This window comes from Amphiprion ocellaris, chromosome 13 (genome assembly GCF_022539595.1).
Source record: "Amphiprion ocellaris isolate individual 3 ecotype Okinawa chromosome 13, ASM2253959v1, whole genome shotgun sequence".
Taxonomy (NCBI): Eukaryota; Metazoa; Chordata; class Actinopteri; family Pomacentridae; genus Amphiprion; species Amphiprion ocellaris.
The window spans coordinates 18,881,916-18,903,893 of record NC_072778.1 but is presented as its reverse complement, the minus strand read 5'-3'; the positions used below and the strand labels follow the sequence as shown (position 1 = coordinate 18,903,893).

The window sequence follows — 21,978 nt, the reverse complement described above, 5'->3', positions numbered from 1 at the left end:
CTGTCTGTCTGTCTGTCTGTCTGTCTGTCTGTCTGTCTGTCTGTCTGTCTGTCTGTCTGTCTGTCTGTCTGTCTATCTACTACTTCATTTTTATTCATAATATGGTATTTGATTATTTGATTACAGCTTTGTCTTTGTATCAAAAACACTCACTACTATTTTCTGTCAGTAGTGTCATATAAAATGCAATATTAATTTTCACCAATGTTTCAAGCCAGTCCTCTATTATCTAGATTTGCAGTCGTTTTCTCAACTAACTGATTGGCTGTTTTCTCTTGATACATGTTGAAATTGTGATCCTTCATATAACGCTTTTTTCTCCAAGTCTTTGCTGTAGTTCATTATTGTGTACTCTTAGGGCCGCTGTTGGCCAGCGTGTCGATGCTTTACGGCACATTTAAAGAGAAACCTCCCATGCCGTGATGATATCAGACAGAGAAAGACAGTCATCGTGTTAAAACGTTGGTGGATTCTTAAAGAACGATATTGCAGAAGCCTTTCTTCTTACCGATGTGGACGATTGTGGATTAACCGTTATTTTTCATACAATTGATTGGATTTCTGGTAAATGTGGGACATATTTCGTGTCATTATATTCCGTGGGGAAAATGTCAACCAGAACAATGAGACGGCAAGTACTGTTGTTTTCCTTCGCCCTTTATCTCAGTTCAGTGCTCGGCCAAGTCAGCTACTCCATTCCCGAGGAAATGCCGAGTGGCTACTTAGTCGGTAATATTGCTCAGGATTTAGGTTTAGACATAAAACGACTGAAAGCCGGGCGAGCTCGGGTTTATACGGGAGACAGCGCGGGATACATCGAGCTCAGTAAAGACCGTGGGGTCCTCCTCGTCAAAGACAGAATAGACAGAGAAGCGATCTGCAAACAGACTACGCCTTGTGCTTTGCATTTTCAGATCATTTTGGAGAACCCCATGGAGTTTTACAGCGTCACAGTCGAGATTACGGACATAAATGACAATCCTCCCACCTTCGAAAAAAACGAAGTCAGTTTTAAAATCAGCGAATCTGCTGTGATCGGAGGAAAATTTGTATTAGACAGAGCAATAGATCGTGATGTGGGCAAAAACGGTCTTCAAAAGTACGAGCTTAAACCCACCGACAATTTTTTGCTTAAAAGAGACAGCCAAGGTGATGGAACGGAAAAAACTGAAATGATTTTACAGAAGCCTCTGGATAGAGAAAAGGAAGATTCAGTATCTTTAGTTTTAACAGCCTTTGACGGCGGAGAGCCGCAGATGTCAGGCACAATTCGGATTTTAATCACGGTGTTAGATGCAAACGATAATGCGCCTGTTTTTACACAGTCCACCTACACAGCCAGTGTTTTTGAAAATGCCCCAGAAGGGACGGTTGTCACTACTGTTAGTGCGTCAGATGCAGATTATGGCACAAATGGTAGAGTAAAATATTCAATAACGAACAGCTTAGACCAAGCCCATGTCCTCTTTCAGATAAACGAAGAAAGCGGAGAAATAACATTAATTGGAAATATTGATTATGAAAATGCGCGTAATTACCATATTAACATACGTGCAAGTGATGATGGTGGACTTACAGATTCATGTAAAGTCTTAGTTGAAGTGCTTGATATTAATGACAACAAACCAGCGATTAATATAATGTCGAAATCTAATATGATATCTGAACACGCTAAACCAAGCACTGTTGTAGCAATGATGAACGTTCAAGATCCAGATTCGAAAGAAAATGGTAAAGTCCACTGTTTTATGAGCGATAACACCCCTCTGACTATAAAGTCAGCATCAAATAATTTCTACAGTTTAGTGACAGACAGTGAATTAGACAGAGAGAGAGCCTCTGAGTATAACATCAGTGTGACCTGCTCTGATGAGGGAGTGCCCTCCCTCTCCAGCAGCGTCACTCTCACCTTACAGATCTCTGATGTAAATGACAACGAGCCTGTCTTTGAGAGGAGCTCATATGAGGCCTACATTGTAGAAAACAACACACCAGGTGTGTCTATATTCACAGTGAGAGCCACAGACGCTGACTGGAACCAGAATGCTCGTGTTTCTTACATTCTGGAGGACTCCTCAGTGAACGGAGTGCCAGTCTCCTCATATGTGTCCATCAGTGCTGATAGTGGAGTCATCCATGCAGTGCGCTCTTTTGACTACGAGCAGATCAAAGACTTCCAGTTCCGTGTGAAAGCTCAGGATGGAGGCTCTCCTCCACTCAGCAGCAATGTGACAGTGAAAATGATGATCCAGGACCAGAACGACAACCCTCCTCAGGTTCTGTATCCAGTCCAGACTAGTGGCTCTGTGGTGGCTGAAATGGTGCCTCGTTCAGCAGATGTGGGCTATCTGGTGACCAAAGTGGTGGCTGTTGATGTGGACTCTGGACAGAATGCGTGGCTGTCGTATAAACTGCAGAAAGCCACAGACAGGGCTCTGTTTGAAATGGGCTCCCAGAATGGAGAGATCCGAACCATCCGCCAAGTGAGTGATAAAGATGCAGTGAAACAGAGACTGAGTGTTATAGTGGAGGACAACGGTCAGCCCTCTCGTTCATCTACAGTCATTGTGAACGTGGCGGTGGCGGACAGCTTCCCTGAAGTTCTGTCAGAGTTCAGTGACTTTCCACATGACAAGGAGTACAATGACAACCTGACTTTTTACTTGGTGTTGGCTCTGGCTGTGGTCTCCTTCCTGTTCATCACGTGTTTGGTGGTTATTATCTCAGTGAAAATCTACAGATGGAGACAGTCTCGCATCCTGTATCATTCCAACCTCCCCGTGATTCCATATTATCCTCCACGTTACTCAGACACTTTGGGGACAACAGGGACTCTCCAACACGTGTACAATTACGAGGTGGGCAGGACGACAGACTCGAGAAAGAGTGACTGTAAGTTCGGCAGAGCTGGTAGTCAGAACGTGTTGATCATGGATCCCAGTTGTTCAGGGACGATGCAGCGGATGCAGAGTGAGAAGAGCATCCTGGATGAACCAGACTCTCCTCTAGAGGTTAGTCCTTGCTTTAAGAAGTGTATATGATATTATTATGTACTTTTTAAATGAAGGAAAACTTTTCACAACCACCATGTCTGCGTTGACAAAGATTCAGTTTTACGTAATAAATGCATTTCAGCACCACGGACAGCGGTCCACGAATGTTAGCATAATGTGGGAAAAGACACTAAAATAGCGTCCTGTTTGATCTAGATTATCTTCTGTACGTTTTGCTGTCTTTCTAACATTTCTTTTTTTGTGTGTGTCGTTTGAAAAACTGCTTCACTGTCAATTTCTGGAATAAGTTTTTTATAGTTCTATATTATTTTTATTATTAGTTTTTGTTCTGGCACACTTCTGTATCAGTCAGTAGAAATTATTTGTGAAAAGTTTTATTTCATGCTTTTTGGAATTTAACTTTAAGTTATTTTCACAAATAGCAATGCTTTCCTATATTCTAAACTGTCATATCACACAATTATTGACTAAAATGATTTACTTGGAGAATATTTTTATTAAACCTGCATTAAGCAGCCGTATTAAAAAGGCAACATACGATCTTACTGAGACTTGCCAAAATAAATGTTCAAAAAAAAAATACTACTATTTCTATAAATAATAATTATAAACTTTTGGTTTGTTTTTGTATCGCCAACCATATTTCTCATCCCAGCTTTTTGCTATTTGCTGTAATGAACAGAAAGGGCCGCTGTTGACCAGAGTGTGGCAGCCTTAGATCGGACTTGGAAATGTACCTCCCCTTTAGATTGTGATAGTAGACAATAAAACAGACACTTTCCGCCTTCTCTCGCTTAAATGGAAAACTGTACATGGAAACCAAAAGCTGCTATCTTTTGCTGAACATGTCTTTGGGATACCTTCGGAATTTCTAACAATATTCATTTGGATTACAGTTTTATTTAAAGAACAAAGGAATTCGACGGCAAAACAATGAGACGGCAAGTACTGTTGTTCTTCTCGGTTCTCTCCGTCACGTCGGTTCTCGGCCAGGTCAGCTACTCCATTCCGGAGGAAATGGAGAAAGGTTCATTCGTCTGTAATGTAGCTCAGGATTTAGGTTTAGATTTGAAAAGGCTCAAAACGGGCAGAGCTCGCATTCATTCTGGAGACAGTGCAGAATATATCGAGCTGAACAGAGACAGGGGTGTCCTCCTTATCAAGGAGAGAATAGACAGAGAGACGCTGTGTGGAGAAACGACGCCCTGTGCTCTGCATATACAGATGATTCTGGAAAATCCCATGGAATTGTTTCGAATAACAATCGAAATCACAGACATTAATGACAATGCTCCCAGCTTTGCATCCAGCGAGAAACGTTTTGAAATCAGCGAGTCAGTCGTTATTGGCTCTAAATTTGTGCTGGAGAAAGCCATCGATGCTGATATCGGCACGAATGGTCTCCAAAGCTATTCGCTCAAACCAACAAACAACTTCGTACTGAAACTAGAAAATCAGGCAGATGGAAGTAAAAAGGTAGAAATGGTTCTACAGAAGCCTCTCGATCGAGAGCAAGAGGAGCAGATTACATTGTTACTAACTGCTCTGGATGGCGGACAGCCGCGTATGTCAGGCACAATGCAGATAAACGTTCACGTGTTAGATGCAAACGACAATGCACCAGTTTTTACTAAACCAGTATACAAGGCAACGATAATGGAAAACTCCCCGCGGGGCACGAGTGTTGTAACTGTTAGTGCTTTTGACAAAGACGGAGGCTCTAACGGAGAAATATCATACGCCATTTCAAACAACAAGCGTCGTTTATCCGACCTGTTTCAGATTGATAGAAAAACTGGACAGGTTATCTTGATCGGTGAAATAGACTATGAAAAAGCAATGGTTTTCCAAATAGATATCGAGGCTACAGACAACGGGGGGCTCTCTGATTCAAGTAAGATTCTAATTGATGTCACTGATGTTAATGACAACAGTCCTCAGTTGAAAATACTTTCTAAATCAGATATTATTTTAGAAGACTCTCCTGAGAGTACCGTGATTGCTATGCTGAGCGTAAACGACCCTGACTCTGAAAGAAATGGAGAGGTGAAGTGCAATATTAACGAGGACATTCCTTTTAAAATACAAAACACAATGAATGGATTTTATAGTATAGTAACAGAGGCAGCGTTAGATAGAGAAGTGGCTCCGCAATATAATATCAGTGTGACCTGCTCTGATGAGGGAGTGCCCTCCCTCTCCAGCAGCGTCACTCTCACCTTACAGATCTCTGATGTAAATGACAACGAGCCTGTCTTTGAGAGGAGCTCATATGAGGCCTACATTGTAGAAAACAACACACCAGGTGTGTCTGTATTCACAGTGAGAGCCACAGACGCTGACTGGAACCAGAATGCTCGTGTTTCTTACATTCTGGAGGACTCCTCAGTGAACGGAGTGCCAGTCTCTTCATATGTGTCCATCAGTGCTGATAGTGGAGTCATCCATGCAGTGCGCTCTTTTGACTACGAGCAGATCAAAGACTTCCAGTTCCGTGTGAAAGCTCAGGATGGAGGCTCTCCTCCACTCAGCAGCAATGTGACAGTGAAAATGATGATCCAGGACCAGAACGACAACCCTCCTCAGGTCCTGTATCCAGTCCAGACTGGTGGCTCTGTGGTGGCTGAAATGGTGCCTCGTTCAGCAGATGTGGGCTATCTGGTGACCAAAGTGGTGGCTGTTGATGTGGACTCTGGACAGAATGCGTGGTTGTCCTATAAACTGCAGAAAGCCACAGACAGGGCTCTGTTTGAAGTGGGCTCCCAGAATGGAGAGATCCGAACCATCCGCCAAGTGAGTGATAAAGATGCAGTGAAACAGAGACTGAGTGTTATAGTGGAGGACAACGGGCAGCCCTCTCGTTCAGCTACAGTCATTGTGAACGTGGCGGTGGCGGACAGCTTCCCTGAAGTTCTGTCGGAGTTCAGTGACTTTCCACACGACAGGGAGTACAATGACAACCTGACTTTTTACTTGGTGTTGGCTCTGGCTGTGGTCTCCTTCCTGTTCATCACGTGTTTGGTGGTTATTATCTCAGTGAAAATCTACAGATGGAGACAGTCTCGCATCCTGTATCATTCCAACCTGCCTGTGATTCCATATTATCCTCCACGTTACTCAGACACTTTGGGGACAACAGGGACTCTCCAACACGTGTACAATTACGAGGTGTGCAGGACGACAGACTCCAGAAAGAGTGACTGTAAGTTCGGCAGAGCTGGTAGTCAGAACGTGTTGATCATGGATCCCAGTTGTTCAGGGACGATGCAGCGGATGCAGAGTGAGAAGAGCATCCTGGATGAACCAGACTCTCCTCTAGAGGTTAGTCAAATAGGGTTGATTTTTTTTGTTAACTGCACGCCGTAATAGGTTGATAATATCATTGAAGGTGTAATTTCAGTACCCTGGACAGCGGTACATACACAGCGGTACACTTTCACATTGTCTCTTTTCTGTGCGCTTCTTATGTATATTTTTGCCATGTCTGCAGTAAATTATTTTATTCAGTATTGTATTTCCCATTTCATGTGACTGAATTCCTATTGTTTTATTTTATTTATTCATTCTTGGAGGAGGAAGAATATCTGTGTTTTTTCTTAATATTTTCCTGAACTCAGTATCTGAACTTGCTTTTCCTTACTACTATTTTTCTTCTGTACTTTCACAATTTGGACTCATCGGGCCGCTGTTGCCCAGTGTGTTCAAGCTTGAGCTGTTTTTGTAACACATCCTCTCAGTCATCGTCCTCACATTATTCTAGAGGCACAGTCTCAGACGTAGAACGCACACATCGGAGATCAGGTCATACTATTCACGGACAGCTCAAAATGGAAATTTGTTTCTAATGTGCGGATTATACATATTTTGCTTTCATTTTTGATTACATGTGACGGAATTGTACTCGTAAAAAGAAGACAAACGCGGTCACTGTGGTGTGACTGCGGGAAAAGACAGAACAATGAAACGGCAAGTACTGATTATCGCCATCTTCTGCCTCGGTTATGTGTTCGGGCAGGTCAGCTACTCAATTCCCGAGGAATTGGTAAAAGGCTCTTTGGTCGGAAACATAGCACAAGATTTAGGTTTAGATGTCAAAAGGCTCCGGTCAGGTAAAGCTCGTATTTACACGGGAGACAGTGCTCAGTACATCGAGCTGAACAGAGACAGAGGAGTCCTCCTCATTAAAGAAAAAATAGACCGCGAAGCGCTCTGCAGACAGACAACGCCTTGCGCTTTACATTTTCAAATTACGCTAGAAAGCCCACTTGAGTTATTCCCAGTTACAGTTGAAGTTACCGACATAAATGATAATGCTCCAATCTTCCAAAAGGAGGATAGAGTGTTTGAAATCAGCGAGTCGGCGGTCATCGGCTCTAAGTTCATGCTCGAAAAAGCGATTGACCCTGATATCGGACTGAATGGTCTTCAGAGATATACTCTAAAGCCCAGTGATAATTTTATGCTTAAATTACATGCTCAATCTGACGGAAGTAAGAAAGTAGAAATGATTTTGCAAAAGCCCTTGGATCGAGAAAGACAGGAACACGTTTCTTTAGTTTTGACAGCGGAGGATGGCGGAGAACCGCAAATGACAGGAACAATGCAGATTCACATCACCGTGCTGGATGTGAATGACAATGCACCTGTTTTTAGTAAAACTGTTTACAAAGCCAGCATTACAGAAAACTCTGTAAAAGGAACACTTATTACTAAGGTCTCTGCTTCTGATGCAGACAAAGGATCAAATGGACAGGTGACCTATGTTATAGGAAATAGCATGGATACTGTTTCAAAGTTATTTCATATTAATAGTGAAGGTGATGTTATCTTAGATGGCCCAATAGACTATGAAAGAGAAAAAACTTATAACCTTGATATAGAGGCGATTGATCAAGGAGGACTGTCTGACTCCAGTAAGATAATCATAGATGTAATTGACGTGAATGACAACAGTCCTACTGTAAATATGATATCAACATCAGGCTCAGTACCTGAGGATTCAGCTCATAAGACAGTAATAGCTTTGATGAGTGTAAATGACCCTGATTCTGAAACTAACGGGAAAGTCAGTTGTGCTATACATCACAATATTCCATTTGAAATAAAATTTACATCCAACAATTTCTACAGCTTAGTGACTGACAGTGAATTAGACAGAGAGAGAGCCTCTGAGTATAACATCACTGTGACCTGCTCTGATGAGGGAGTGCCCTCCCTCTCCAGCAGCGTCACTCTCACCTTACAGGTCTCTGATGTAAATGACAACGAGCCTGTCTTTGAGAGGAGCTCATATGAGGCCTACATTGTAGAAAACAACACGCCAGGTGTGTCTGTATTCACAGTGAGAGCCACAGACGCTGACTGGAACCAGAATGCTCGTGTTTCTTACATTCTGGAGGACTCCTCAGTGAACGGAGTGCCAGTCTCCTCATATGTGTCCATCAGTGCTGATAGTGGAGTCATCCATGCAGTGCGCTCTTTTGACTACGAGCAGATCAAAGACTTCCATTTCCGAGTGAAAGCTCAGGATGGAGGCTCTCCTCCACTCAGCAGCAATGTGACAGTGAAAATCATGATCCAGGACCAGAATGACAACCCTCCTCAGGTCCTGTATCCAGTCCAGACTGGTGGCTCTGTGGTGGCTGAAATGGTGCCTCGTTCAGCAGATGTGGGCTATCTGGTGACCAAAGTGGTGGCTGTTGATGTGGACTCTGGACAGAATGCGTGGCTGTCGTATAAACTGCAGAAAGCCACAGACAGGGCTCTGTTTGAAGTGGGCTCCCAGAATGGAGAGATCCGAACCATCCGCCAAGTGAGTGATAAAGATGCAGTGAAACAGAGACTGAGTGTTATAGTGGAGGACAACGGGCAGCCCTCTCGTTCAGCTACAGTCATTGTGAACGTGGCGGTGGCGGACAGCTTCCCTGAAGTTCTGTCGGAGTTCAGTGACTTTCCACACGACAAGGAGTACAATGACAACCTGACTTTTTACTTAGTGTTGGCTCTGGCTGTGGTCTCCTTCCTGTTCATCACGTGTTTGGTGGTCATTATCTCAGTGAAAATCTACAGATGGAGACAGTCTCGCATCCTGTATCATTCCAACCTGCCTGTGATTCCATATTATCCTCCACGTTACTCAGACACTTTGGGGACAACAGGGACTCTCCAACACGTGTACAATTACGAGGTGTGCAGGACGACAGACTCGAGAAAGAGTGACTGTAAATTCGGCAGAGGTGGTAGTCAGAACGTGTTGATCATGGATCCCAGTTGTTCAGGGACGATGCAGCGGATGCAGAGTGAGAAGAGCATCCTGGACGAACCAGACTCTCCTCCAGAGGTTAGACTGCTTTGACATTGTTTCTTCATCTCAGTTAAAAAAAAAAACAAAAAAAAAAAACATGCTGTTGTTTTGGTAGAACCTGATTGGCATTGACAATTTCACTTTATGTTTTCATGTTGTTTTTTACTCCCTGAATCCGTCAAAAATATATTTACTTTGTTGTCCAATACAGTTTATGGCCTCCTTGCTTCTTGGTTGGCATAGATTGAGAATCAACAACGACTCTCCTCTAGAGGTTAGAATATTACAATATATGATGTCTTATTCTTTTGCATTGAGTTTCCATGTCATGTATGAAATGGCTCCTCCGTAGAAAAACTAACATGTTACATTTCAGCACCACACTGAAACAGAGTTGATTGACGACGTGGTGATTGTTCACTTTTTCTGTTCATGACGGGCTTAGAAATCTTTTTTTTAAACTTCTGGGACAGTGCATACATGCATCCTAGTGCAATCTAAGCACATTTAATAACATAAGAAGCACACATTTAATATCAAATGGATTTGGTTTCATTGTCGCAGTCCTCTGCAAACCTGGTTATTTTTAAGCGCTTTCCCTGTAGTTTCGCACTTTGTACTCTTAGGGACGCTGTAGTCTAACATGTTTTTCTACAACAGCATATTGTCAACAGTGCCTTCCCATTTATAACGACAGCGAAGGGAGAAGCATATTAGACAGAGCACACGACAAGTCCGAGTAGAGACAAAGACGTTTATCTCACTTGGACTATTGTCTTTGCTCGTTTCGGAATAAGCACGGACTTCCTGCCTTTTCTTTGGATTTAACATTGACGCATTTTATTCCATAGAAAAGGGCGTGTTTCTGCCTGTACCGTAGTATCGAGGAGAACAATGAGACGGCAAGTACTGTTTCTCATCTCGGTCCTTTCTGTCAGTCCTGTGCTCGGGCAGGTCAGCTACTCCATTAACGAGGAAATGTCGGTGGGGTCGGTGGTTGGAAGGATAGCAGAGGACTTGGGTTTAGATGTGGAACGACTGAAATCACGCAAGGCTCGTGCCTTTTTTGGTGATAGCAGAGAATATATCGAGCTGAATAAAGACAGGGGAGTCCTCCTAATCAAAGAGAGAATAGACAGAGAGACGTTCTGCGGCCAGACAGTGCCTTGTGCCATGCACTTCCAAATTATCTTAGAAAAACCCGTTGAATTTTACAGGATAATAGTTGAGATTGTAGACATAAATGATAACCCCCCCGTCTTTGAGAAAGGTGATATTAAATTTAAAATCAGCGAGTCCGCAGTGACCGGATCGAAATTTGACTTAGAAGGGGCGGTGGATTTAGATGTTGGAATTAATGGTCTCCAAACCTACATCCTGAAACCGACTGATAATTTTGCTCTAAAACTGCACAACCAAGCAGACGGTTCGAGGAACGTGGAGATGATTTTAAAACAGCCTCTTGACAGAGAGAAAAGCGAACATTTGTCTTTAGTGCTGACGGCTGTCGATGGAGGAGAACCGCAAATGTCTGGCACAATGCAGGTTCTAATCACAGTATTAGACGCCAATGATAATGCACCTGTTTTCACAAAGTCTGTCTATAAAGCTACCGTTGCTGAAAATTCACCAAAAGGCACAATAGTGACTACAGTTAGTGCGTCAGATGCTGATCATGGATCGAATGGAAGAATAACGTATTCCATCAGAAACACTTTAGATGATGTCAGACATTTGTTTGAAGTCAATGAACATACTGGCGAGGTTAGATTAATTGGAAATATAGACTATGAGAAATCAAGAAATTATCAAATAAATGTACGTGCAAGTGACGACGGAGGTCTAACAGACACGTGCAAAGTAATAGTTGACATTATAGATGTCAATGATAATTATCCCCTCATAAATGTAATGTCTGAAACAAATATTATTTCTGAAGATGTCAAAATCCAGACTGTCATAACAATAATTAATATTCAAGACATAGACGACGGTGAGAATGGCAAAGTCCTATGCAAAATAACTGAAAATATTCCGTTCTTATTGAAGTCGACAGAAAATAATTTCTACAGCTTAGTGACAGACAGTGAATTAGACAGAGAGAGAGCCTCTGAGTATAACATCACTGTGACCTGCTCTGATGAGGGAGTGCCCTCCCTCTCCAGCAGCGTCACTCTCACCTTACACATCTCTGATGTAAATGACAACGAGCCTGTCTATGAGAGGAGCTCATATGAGGCCTACATTGTAGAAAACAACACACCAGGTGTGTCTATATTCACAGTGAGAGCCACAGACGCTGACTGGAACCAGAATGCTCGTGTTTCTTACATTCTGGAGGACTCCTCAGTGAACGGAGTGCCAGTCTCCTCATATGTGTCCATCAGTGCTGATAGTGGAGTCATCCATGCAGTGCGCTCTTTTGACTACGAGCAGATCAAAGACTTCCAGTTCCGTGTGAAAGCTCAGGATGGAGGCTCTCCTCCACTCAGCAGCAATGTGACAGTGAAAATGATGATCCAGGACGAGAACGACAACCCTCCTCAGGTTCTGTATCCAGTCCAGACTGGAGGCTCTGTGGTGGCTGAAATGGTGCCTCGTTCAGCAGATGTGGGCTATCTGGTGACCAAAGTGGTGGCTGTTGATGTGGACTCTGGACAGAATGCGTGGCTGTCGTATAAACTGCAGAAGGCCACAGACAGGGCTCTGTTTGAAGTGGGCTCCCAGAATGGAGAGATCCGAACCATCCGCCAAGTGAGTGATAAAGATGCAGTGAAACAGAGACTGAGTGTTATAGTGGAGGACAACGGGCAGCCCTCTCGTTCAGCTACAGTCATTGTGAACGTGGCGGTGGCGGACAGCTTCCCTGAAGTTCTGTCGGAGTTCAGTGACTTTCCACACGACAGGGAGTACAATGACAACCTGACTTTTTACTTGGTGTTGGCTCTGGCTGTGGTCTCCTTCCTGTTCATCACGTGTTTGGTGGTTATTATCTCAGTGAAAATCTACAGATGGAGACAGTCTCGCATCCTGTATCATTCCAACCTGCCTGTGATTCCATATTATCCTCCACGTTACTCAGACACTTTGGGGACAACAGGGACTCTCCAACACGTGTACAATTACGAGGTGTGCAGGACGACAGACTCGAGAAAGAGTGACTGTAAGTTCGGCAGAGCTGGTAGTCAGAATGTGTTGATCATGGATCCCAGTTGTTCGGGGACGATGCAGCGGATGCAGAGTGAGAAGAGCATCCTGGATGAACCAGACTCTCCTCTAGAGGTTTGAATTCTTGCAGTCTCACACTTTTTTTGTGTAATTTCCTGTCCATGTTTCTTCAATACCTTGGATAGCGAATAGACTGTTTCAATTGTTTTTTTTCCCTTCTCTTTATCCCCCCCCCTTTACCGAAACGATTTTTCTTTGTTCACTCCATATCTAAACAGCTTTAAGCAAGTGTTTCTGTGATTTTGAGGGAATTTATTTTGCAACTTCGCATGATTTCTTTCAGTTCAGTGAAACACTGGCAGTAGTGTTTGCTGTACGGTATTTCACTCAATATTTACAGATGTAACAATAAAGGGGTTCTTTTAGTTTTACACTGCAGTTTCATGTTTTGAACTCAGTGGGCCGCTGTCGACCAGCGCCGTGGTGTTTAAAATGATATTTAGACGCGAGGACGTGCTCAGTCCTCTCACAGTGAAGAAGACGAAGCGCACTGCATAGTCGACGTTGGATGAAAAAGCAGACACGGAATATCAAAATGGAATAATTTTTATCGTTAGCTGATCATTCAACAGATTTTTTTGCATGTTTGATTTGCATGGGAAAGGCTGATTGCAAAAGAGGGAGAACACGTTAGTTTGGTTCGACGGATGTGCCCGATAGAACAATGAGACGGCAAGTACTGTTGTTTTTCTCGGTCCTCTTTCTGCGCTCAGTGCTCGGCCAGGTCAGCTACTCCATTCCCGAGGAAATGGCCAAAGGCTCCCTGGTCGGTAACATAGCTCAGGATTTAGGTTTGGATGTTAAACGATTACAAGCGGGCAAAGCTCGCATCCACACAGGAGGCAGTGCAGAGTACCTTCAGCTCAACAAGGAAAAGGGGCTCCTCATTATCAAAGAGAAAATAGATCGTGAAGCTCTCTGTGGCCAGATAACGCCTTGCGCTTTGCATTTTCAGATTGCCTTAGAAAATCCAATAGAAATATTCCCGATTACTGTCGAAATCATAGACATTAATGACAATGCTCCCGTTTTTGAAAAAGAAGAGAGGAGGCTTGAAATAAGCGAGTCTGCTGTAATCGGCTCTAAGTTCGTTTTAGAGAAAGCAATAGACCCAGATATAGGACTGAACGGTCTTCAGAGCTATACACTGAAGCCCAATGACAATTTTATTCTTAAACTGCACAGTCAGTCTAATGGAGGTAAAAAGGTAGAGATGATTTTACAGAAACCTCTGGACAGAGAGAAGCAGGAGTTTGCATCATTGTTATTAACTGCTGTAGATGGAGGAGAGCCGCAACGATCTGGGACTATGCAAATTCACATTACAGTACTAGACGTTAATGATAATGCTCCTGTTTTTACGCAGACAGTTTACAAAGCAAGTGTCAAAGAGAACTCCGTAAAAGGAACATTCATTACCAAAGTGAGTGCCTCTGACGCAGACAAAGGCTCGAATGGCGAGGTTAATTATATAATTCAAAATAGCATGAGAAGCAATTCAAAATTATTCCACATTACTGAAGACGGGCAGCTTATACTAAATGGTCCTATTGATTATGAAAAAGCCAAAAAATATGAGCTTGATATCGAGGCAGTAGACCGAGGAGGTCTCTCTGATTCTAGCAAAGTGATTATTGATGTAGGTGACATTAACGACAACAGTCCTGTTATAAATATGATCTCATCATCAAGTTCAATAGGAGAAGATTCGCGTTTGAACACAGTGGTAGCTGTAATGAGTATAAATGATCCTGATTCTGACGAAAATGGTAAAGTCCGATGTTCACTAAATAAAAATACACCATTTGCAATTACCTCTACATCCAGTAACTTTTATAGCATAGTGACAGACAGTGAATTAGACAGAGAAGGAGCCTCTGAGTATAACATCACTGTGACCTGCTCTGATGAGGGAGTGCCCTCCCTCTCCAGCAGCGTCACTCTCACCTTACAGATCTCTGATGTAAATGACAACGAGCCTGTCTTTGAGAGGAGCTCATATGAGGCCTACATTGTAGAAAACAACACACCAGGTGTGTCTATATTCACAGTGAGAGCCACAGACGCTGACTGGAACCAGAATGCTCGTGTTTCTTACATTCTGGAGGACTCCTCAGTGAACGGAGTGCCAGTCTCCTCATATGTGTCCATCAGTGCTGATAGTGGAGTCATCCATGCAGTGCGCTCTTTTGACTACGAGCAGATCAAAGACTTCCAGTTCCGCGTGAAAGCTCAGGATGGAGGTTCTCCTCCACTCAGCAGCAACGTGACAGTGAAAATGATGATCCAGGACCAGAACGACAACCCTCCTCAGGTTCTGTATCCAGTCCAGACTGGTGGCTCTGTGGTGGCTGAAATGGTGCCTCGTTCAGCAGATGTGGGCTATCTGGTGACCAAAGTGGTGGCTGTTGATGTGGACTCTGGACAGAATGCGTGGCTGTCGTACAAACTGCAGAAAGCCACAGACAGGGCTCTGTTTGAAGTGGGCTCCCAGAATGGAGAGATCCGAACCATCCGCCAAGTGAGTGATAAAGATGCAGTGAAACAGAGACTGAGTGTTATAGTGGAGGACAACGGTCAGCCCTCTCGTTCAGCTACAGTCATTGTGAACGTGGCGGTGGCGGACAGCTTCCCTGAAGTTCTGTCGGAGTTCAGTGACTTTCCACACGACAAGGAGTACAATGACAACCTGACTTTTTACTTGGTGTTGGCTCTGGCTGTGGTCTCCTTCCTGTTCATCACGTGTTTGGTGGTTATTATCTCAGTGAAAATCTACAGATGGAGACAGTCTCGCATCCTGTATCATTCCAACCTGCCTGTGATTCCATATTATCCTCCACGTTACTCAGACACTTTGGGGACAACAGGGACTCTCCAACACGTGTACAATTACGAGGTGTGCAGGACGACAGACTCGAGAAAGAGTGACTGTAAGTTCGGCAGAGCTGGTAGTCAGAACGTGTTGATCATGGATCCCAGTTGTTCAGGGACGATGCAGCGGATGCAGAGTGAGAAGAGCATCCTGGATGAACCAGACTCTCCTCTGGAGGTTAGAAAGATGTCACATCACACACATCCTCCCTCACTGCTTGTCTTCACTAAACGTTTAAATGAAATGCTGCACCATATTGCTTAATGCTTTTGGTCTTTTATCATTCAGGACCTTGGAGAGCAACATAGGATGATTATATAGTGAGACAAATTATGATCAGTGTTCACTTGCATACTTTAGTGGTCACTGCAGTTTTTTGCGAAATGTATTTGCAAATTAGTGTTTTAATGGGTTTTTTGTTGTTGTTTTTTTTTTTTACTGGGTTTTCAATGTGAGTTGTTTTCTCGTTTTTTTACTCTCAGTTTCTGCAGTTTTGCTCTCTGAACTCACTGGGCCGCTGTTGCCTGCGCGGTGCCTGTTGTATTTTTACAGCAGTACCGCCTCTCTATTTCGACGTATTACAGAAGAAGGGCAGACGCTGATCGCATTGTCTTCGTTTGTAGGACCGATATACATGACGAGGACGCACAACCGTCGTTCTTTTGCTTAAAATCTGTGGACTACTTTTTCTAAATTTCCACTTTGGATGCTCGACCGTCTCTCAAACGGATTTTTTAGGAGGCCGTTGTTTGTTTATATCGAAATAACTTCAAACAATGAGACGGCAAGTACTGTTGTGTATTTCAGTTCTGTCTCTGAGTTCAGTCTGTGGGCAGGTTAGCTACTCCGTTCCGGAGGAGATGGCGAAAGGCTCTCTGGTTGGTAATATAGCTCAGGATTTAGGACTTGACGTTAAACGGTTGAGGTTGGGTAACGCTCGTGTGTATTCTGGTGATAGCAGGGAATACATCGAGCTGAACAGCGAGAGAGGAGTCCTCCTTATCAAAGAGAGGATAGACAGAGAGGCGTTGTGCGGTGACACGACACCGTGCGCTGTGCATTTTCAGATTGTGTTAGAGAATCCTATGGAGTTTTACAGCGTAACAGTTGAAATTACAGATATTAACGACAATGCACCGACATTTGAAAAAAATGAAATTAAATTTACCATTAGTGAGTCTGTAGTCGTTGGGGCAAATTTTGATTTAGAGAGAGCTGTGGATTTGGATGTAGGTCTTAACACTCTGCAAAGCTATGTGCTAAAGCCAAGCGATAATTTTATACTGAAACTGCACAATCAAGCTGACGGTACAAAGAATGTTGAAATGGTTTTACAAAAACCCCTCGACAGAGAGAAAAATGAGCTCATTTCGCTGGTGTTGACGGCTATAGATGGAGGAGAGCCGCAGATGTCAGGGACAATGCAGATTCGCATTACAGTGTTAGATGCGAATGACAACGCGCCTGTTTTTACGCAGAAAATATACAAAGGTGCTGTTGCTGAAAATGCTGCAATAAGCACGATTGTGACATCTGTTAGTGCGTCAGATGCTGACAATGGTTTAAACGGTAAAATAACATATACAATTACTAATACACTGGATGATGTCAGACACACATTTGAAATAAATGAGGACAACGGTGAAGTTAGATTAATTGGACGTTTGGATTATGAAAAGAAAAAACATTTTCAGATCAATGTACGTGCAAGGGATAATGGAGGACTGACGGATACTTGTAAAGTGATGGTCGATGTTGTTGATATAAATGACAATGAACCAACAATCAAAATCATGTCTAAATCAACTGTTATATCAGAGAGTGCAAACCCCAACACTGTCGTCACAATGATTAATATACAAGATCCAGACTCAGGTGAAAATGGTAAAGTTCAGTGTTTTATTAATGATAATATTCCTTTCATACTGAAGTCGACATCAAATAATTTTTATAGTTTATTGACAGACAGTGAATTAGACAGAGAGAGAGCCTCTGAGTATAACATCACTGTGACCTGCTCTGATGAGGGAGTGCCCTCCCTCTCCAGCAGCGTCACTCTCACCTTACAGATCTCTGATGTAAATGACAACGAGCCTGTCTTTGAGAGGAGCTCATATGAGGCCTACATTGTAGAAAACAACACACCAGGTGTGTCTATATTCACAGTGAGAGCCACAGACGCTGACTGGAACCAGAATGCTCGTGTTTCTTACATTCTGGAGGACTCCTCAGTGAACGGAGTGCCAGTCTCTTCATATGTGTCCATCAGTGCTGATAGTGGAGTCATCCATGCAGTGCGCTCTTTTGACTACGAGCAGATCAAAGACTTCCAGTTCCGCGTGAAAGCTCAGGATGGAGGCTCTCCTCCACTCAGCAGCAATGTGACAGTGAAAATGCTGATCCAGGACCAGAACGACAACCCTCCTCAGGTCCTGTATCCAGTCCAGACTGGTGGCTCTGTGGTGGCTGAAATGGTGCCTCGTTCAGCAGATGTGGGCTATCTGGTGACCAAAGTGGTGGCTGTTGATGTGGACTCTGGACAGAATGCGTGGCTGTCGTATAAACTGCAGAAAGCCACAGACAGGGCTCTGTTTGAAGTGGGCTCCCAGAATGGAGAGATCCGAACCATCCGCCAAGTGAGTGATAAAGATGCAGTGAAACAGAGACTGAGTGTTATAGTGGAGGACAACGGGCAGCCCTCTCGTTCAGCTACAATCATTGTGAACGTGGCGGTGGCAGACAGCTTCCCTGAAGTTCTGTCAGAGTTCAGTGACTTTCCACACGACAAGGAGTACAATGACAACCTGACTTTTTACTTGGTGTTGGCTCTGGCTGTGGTCTCCTTCCTGTTCATCACGTGTTTGGTGGTTATTATCTCAGTGAAAATCTACAGATGGAGACAGTCTCGCATCCTGTATCATTCCAACCTGCCTGTGATTCCATATTATCCTCCACGTTACTCAGACACTTTGGGGACAACAGGGACTCTCCAACACGTGTACAATTACGAGGTGTGCAGGACGACAGACTCGAGAAAGAGTGACTGTAAGTTCGGCAGAGCTGGTAGTCAGAACGTGTTGATCATGGATCCCAGTTGTTCAGGGACGATGCAGCGGATGCAGAGTGAGAAGAGCATCCTGGATGAACCAGACTCTCCTCTCGAGGTTGGTTATTTGGGTTTCACTTCAGTAGTCAGCTGTTTTTGTATGTTTGGATTACATTACATTTGCAGTTCCTGATAAGTCTGCAGTCAGAACCATGGACAGAGGCATTTTTAGCCATCTTAAATGTTTTGGTTTTTTTTTATGTTGAATGTTACTACGTATTTGTCATTTAAATTACCATTGTAGTTGTCAATCCTTCACACGATTTATCCATTTCAGCACCAAGGACAGTACCAGATGTAAATCATTTTGTTCTGATGTATTCCTCTTGCCTTTCCTCTCTCAAGTTTCCAAGCATATCTTCACTAACCATTCTCAGAATACAGTCACCCACTGCCATCTCCTCTGTACCGTACGCTAGCACTCCAAACGTGGCGAATTTATCATTCCAAAAATCCATCTTCGTTTAGACATTTCATCGCTTTTTAAATGCTACAATTTTGACACGAACATTTCTTCTGTAATTTTGACTTTGAACTCAGAGGGACGCTGTTGACTAGTATGTATCAGTGTTATAGCTGCTCCGTAGTACCTCCCATCGTTTCCACACACTGAGCAAGAAACAAGACGGGTAGATGCAGTGAAAGACACATGCAGGGTACCTAACAGAACCCAAATACTCAGGCACTGGACTGGAATTACCTTCATCTTTTAATTATTTTTGAGATTTTGTGTGAATATCGGATTTGGATATAGACGTATAATCGGGGACAAAGGGGTTTGCCGACGGACTTAGCGACGATGTGGGACATAACAATGAAACGGCAAGTACTGTTGTTCATTTCGGTCCTCTCCCTCGATGCAGCGCTCGGACAAGTCAGCTACTCCATTCCCGAGGAAATGGCGAAAGGCTCTTTTGTTGGTAACATAGCTCAAGATCTAGGATTAGATGTCAAAAGACTGAAATCCGGCAGGGCTCGCGTTTTTACTCGCGACAGCACTGCATACATCGAGCTAAACAGAGAAAGAGGAATTCTCTTGCTCAATGAAAGGATAGACAGAGAGGCGCTTTGTGGACAAATGACGCCGTGCGCTTTACATTTTCAGCTTTTATTGGAAGATCCGATGGAATTTTACAGTATTACCGTTGAAATCACAGATATCAATGACAACCCTCCGACTTTCATCACAAGCGAGGCTGAATTTAATATCAGCGAGTCTGCTCTGAGTGGCACGACATTCACTTTAGATAGGGCGACGGATCTGGATGTGGGTGAAAATGGTTTAAAAACGTACGTCTTGAAACCAACCGACATTTTTTCTCTTAAGATGAATAATCAAGGAGATGGGATTAAAAATGTCGAGATGGTTTTAAATGCACCACTGGACAGGGAGAAAAATGAACAGCTGTCTTTGGTTCTGACGGCAGTGGATGGAGGAGAGCCGCAGATGACAGGAACAATGCAGATTCGCATTACTGTTTTAGACGTTAATGATAATGCTCCTGTTTTTACGCAGCCTGTTTATAAAGCTTTCATAAGAGAAAATTCACCAGCAGGAACCGTTGTACTGACAGTTACTGCGACAGATGCAGATGAAGGATCTAATGGTAGAATAACTTATTCAATTTCAAATATACTCGATCATGCCCGTGGAATTTTTGAAATAAATAAGAGAACTGGTGAGGTTACCTTACATGGAAGGGCTGATTATGAGAAGAACAGGAATTTTCAGATTAATGTTCGTGCAAGTGATGACGGAGGACTAACTGGCTCTTGTAAACTGATTATCGACGTATTAGATATGAACGACAACCGCCCTGATATTCATATCATGTCGAAATCAAATGTTATATCAGAAGATGCTAAAACAAAAACCGTTGTAACTATGATAAATGTGGACGATGCTGATTCCTCTGAAAATGGCAAAGTGCATTGCGTCATTAATGACAATAATAATTTCATATTAAAGTCAACATCAGAAAAATTCTATAGTCTCATGACAGACAGTGAATTAGACAGAGAGAGGGCCTCTGAGTATAACATCACTGTGACCTGCTCTGATGAGGGAGTGCCCTCCCTCTCCAGCAGCGTCACTCTCACCTTACAGATCTCTGATGTAAATGACAACGAGCCTGTCTTTGAGAGGAGCTCATATGAGGCCTACATTGTAGAAAACAACACACCAGGTGTGTCTATATTCACAGTGAGAGCCACAGACGCTGACTGGAACCAGAATGCTCGTGTTTCTTACATTCTGGAGGACTCCTCAGTGAACGGAGTGCCAGTCTCCTCATATGTGTCCATCAGTGCTGATAGTGGAGTCATCCATGCAGTGCGCTCTTTTGACTATGAGCAGATCAAAGACTTCCAGTTCCATGTGAAAGCTCAGGATGGAGGCTCTCCTCCACTCAGCAGCAATGTGACAGTGAAAATGATGATCCAGGACCAGAACGACAATCCTCCTCAGGTTCTGTATCCAGTCCAGACTGGTGGCTCTGTGGTGGCTGAAATGGTGCCTCGTTCAGCAGATGTGGGCTATCTGGTGACCAAAGTGGTGGCTGTTGATGTGGACTCTGGACAGAATGCGTGGCTGTCGTATAAACTGCAGAAAGCCACAGACAGGGCTCTGTTTGAAGTGGGCTCCCAGAATGGAGAGATCCGAACCATCCGCCAAGTGAGTGATAAAGATGCAGTGAAACAGAGACTGAGTGTTATAGTGGAGGACAACGGTCAGCCCTCTCGTTCAGCTACAGTCATTGTGAACGTGGCGGTGGCGGACAGCTTCCCTGAAGTTCTGTCGGAGTTCAGTGACTTTCCACATGACAAGGAGTACAATGACAACCTGACTTTTTACTTGGTGTTGGCTCTGGCTGTGGTCTCCTTCCTGTTCATCACGTGTTTGGTGGTTATTATCTCAGTGAAAATCTACAGATGGAGACAGTCTCGCATCCTGTATCATTCCAACCTGCCTGTGATTCCATATTATCCTCCACGTTACTCAGACACTTTGGGGACAACAGGGACTCTCCAACACGTGTACAATTACGAGGTGTGCAGGACGACAGACTCCAGAAAGAGTGACTGTAAGTTCGGCAGAGCTGGTAGTCAGAACGTGTTGATCATGGATCCCAGTTGTTCAGGGACGATGCAGCGGATGCAGAGTGAGAAGAGCATCCTGGATGAACCAGACTCTCCTCTAGAGGTTTGAATTGTTTAGTTGTCTGTTCAACGTTTATATCAATTAATTCCCCTCTGATTTCCAGCACCTCGGATAGCGCCAAGTTAGCACCTTCAAAACCATATTTTTCGTTTTGCTGCTTCAAATTAGATATTATAGTTCCTTATAATCTTTTTTTCAGACATTTACATCTCCATGTTCATCATTTCGACACCACTGAATTTGTTGACTGTACGATCACGCAAAACTTCACTCTCATGTTTAGTGTTGTCTTTT

General features: G+C 43.6%; 5 protein-coding genes across 44 annotated transcripts in view; all 5 read left to right on the top strand.

Moving 5' to 3' along the window:
• The window catches only part of LOC111576782 (protocadherin gamma-C5-like), a 353,923-nt gene that overhangs the window by 262,002 nt on the left and 69,943 nt on the right, over nucleotides 1-21,978 (top strand). Inside the window, exon 1 of one of the 40 annotated variants that reach the window (XM_035953964.2) lies at nucleotides 12,924-15,595. The exons of 36 other annotated variants lie outside the window; for them this stretch is intronic. In XM_035953964.2, the coding sequence (XP_035809857.2) occupies nucleotides 13,211-15,595 (2,385 nt within the window). In that variant the 5' untranslated portion in view covers nucleotides 12,924-13,210. Of the gene's footprint in view, nucleotides 1-12,923; nucleotides 15,596-16,033; nucleotides 18,583-21,978 lie in introns of those variants that run through there. 3 more of the 40 variants (XM_035953962.2, XM_055016503.1, XM_055016518.1) reach the window with 3 other exon arrangements.
• On the top strand, nucleotides 335-3,056 carry LOC111576779 (protocadherin gamma-A2-like). Its single transcript, XM_055016536.1, has one exon. It carries the CDS (start codon nucleotides 609-611, stop codon nucleotides 3,039-3,041), a length of 2,433 nt encoding a protein of 810 aa, XP_054872511.1. The 5' UTR covers nucleotides 335-608; the 3' UTR covers nucleotides 3,042-3,056.
• Nucleotides 3,678-6,395, top strand: LOC111576778 (protocadherin beta-16-like). Its single transcript, XM_023282645.3, has one exon. The coding sequence runs from the start codon at nucleotides 3,948-3,950 to the stop codon at nucleotides 6,378-6,380; it is 2,433 nt and encodes an 810-aa protein (XP_023138413.3). The 5' UTR covers nucleotides 3,678-3,947; the 3' UTR covers nucleotides 6,381-6,395.
• Nucleotides 9,380-12,606, top strand: LOC111576775 (protocadherin beta-16-like). Its single transcript, XM_035953973.2, has one exon. It carries the CDS (start codon nucleotides 10,213-10,215, stop codon nucleotides 12,604-12,606), a length of 2,394 nt encoding a protein of 797 aa, XP_035809866.2. The 5' UTR covers nucleotides 9,380-10,212.
• LOC129350344 (protocadherin gamma-A11-like) lies at nucleotides 18,935-21,975 on the top strand. The gene has a single exon (XM_055016542.1). It carries the CDS (start codon nucleotides 19,324-19,326, stop codon nucleotides 21,730-21,732), a length of 2,409 nt encoding a protein of 802 aa, XP_054872517.1. The 5' UTR covers nucleotides 18,935-19,323; the 3' UTR covers nucleotides 21,733-21,975.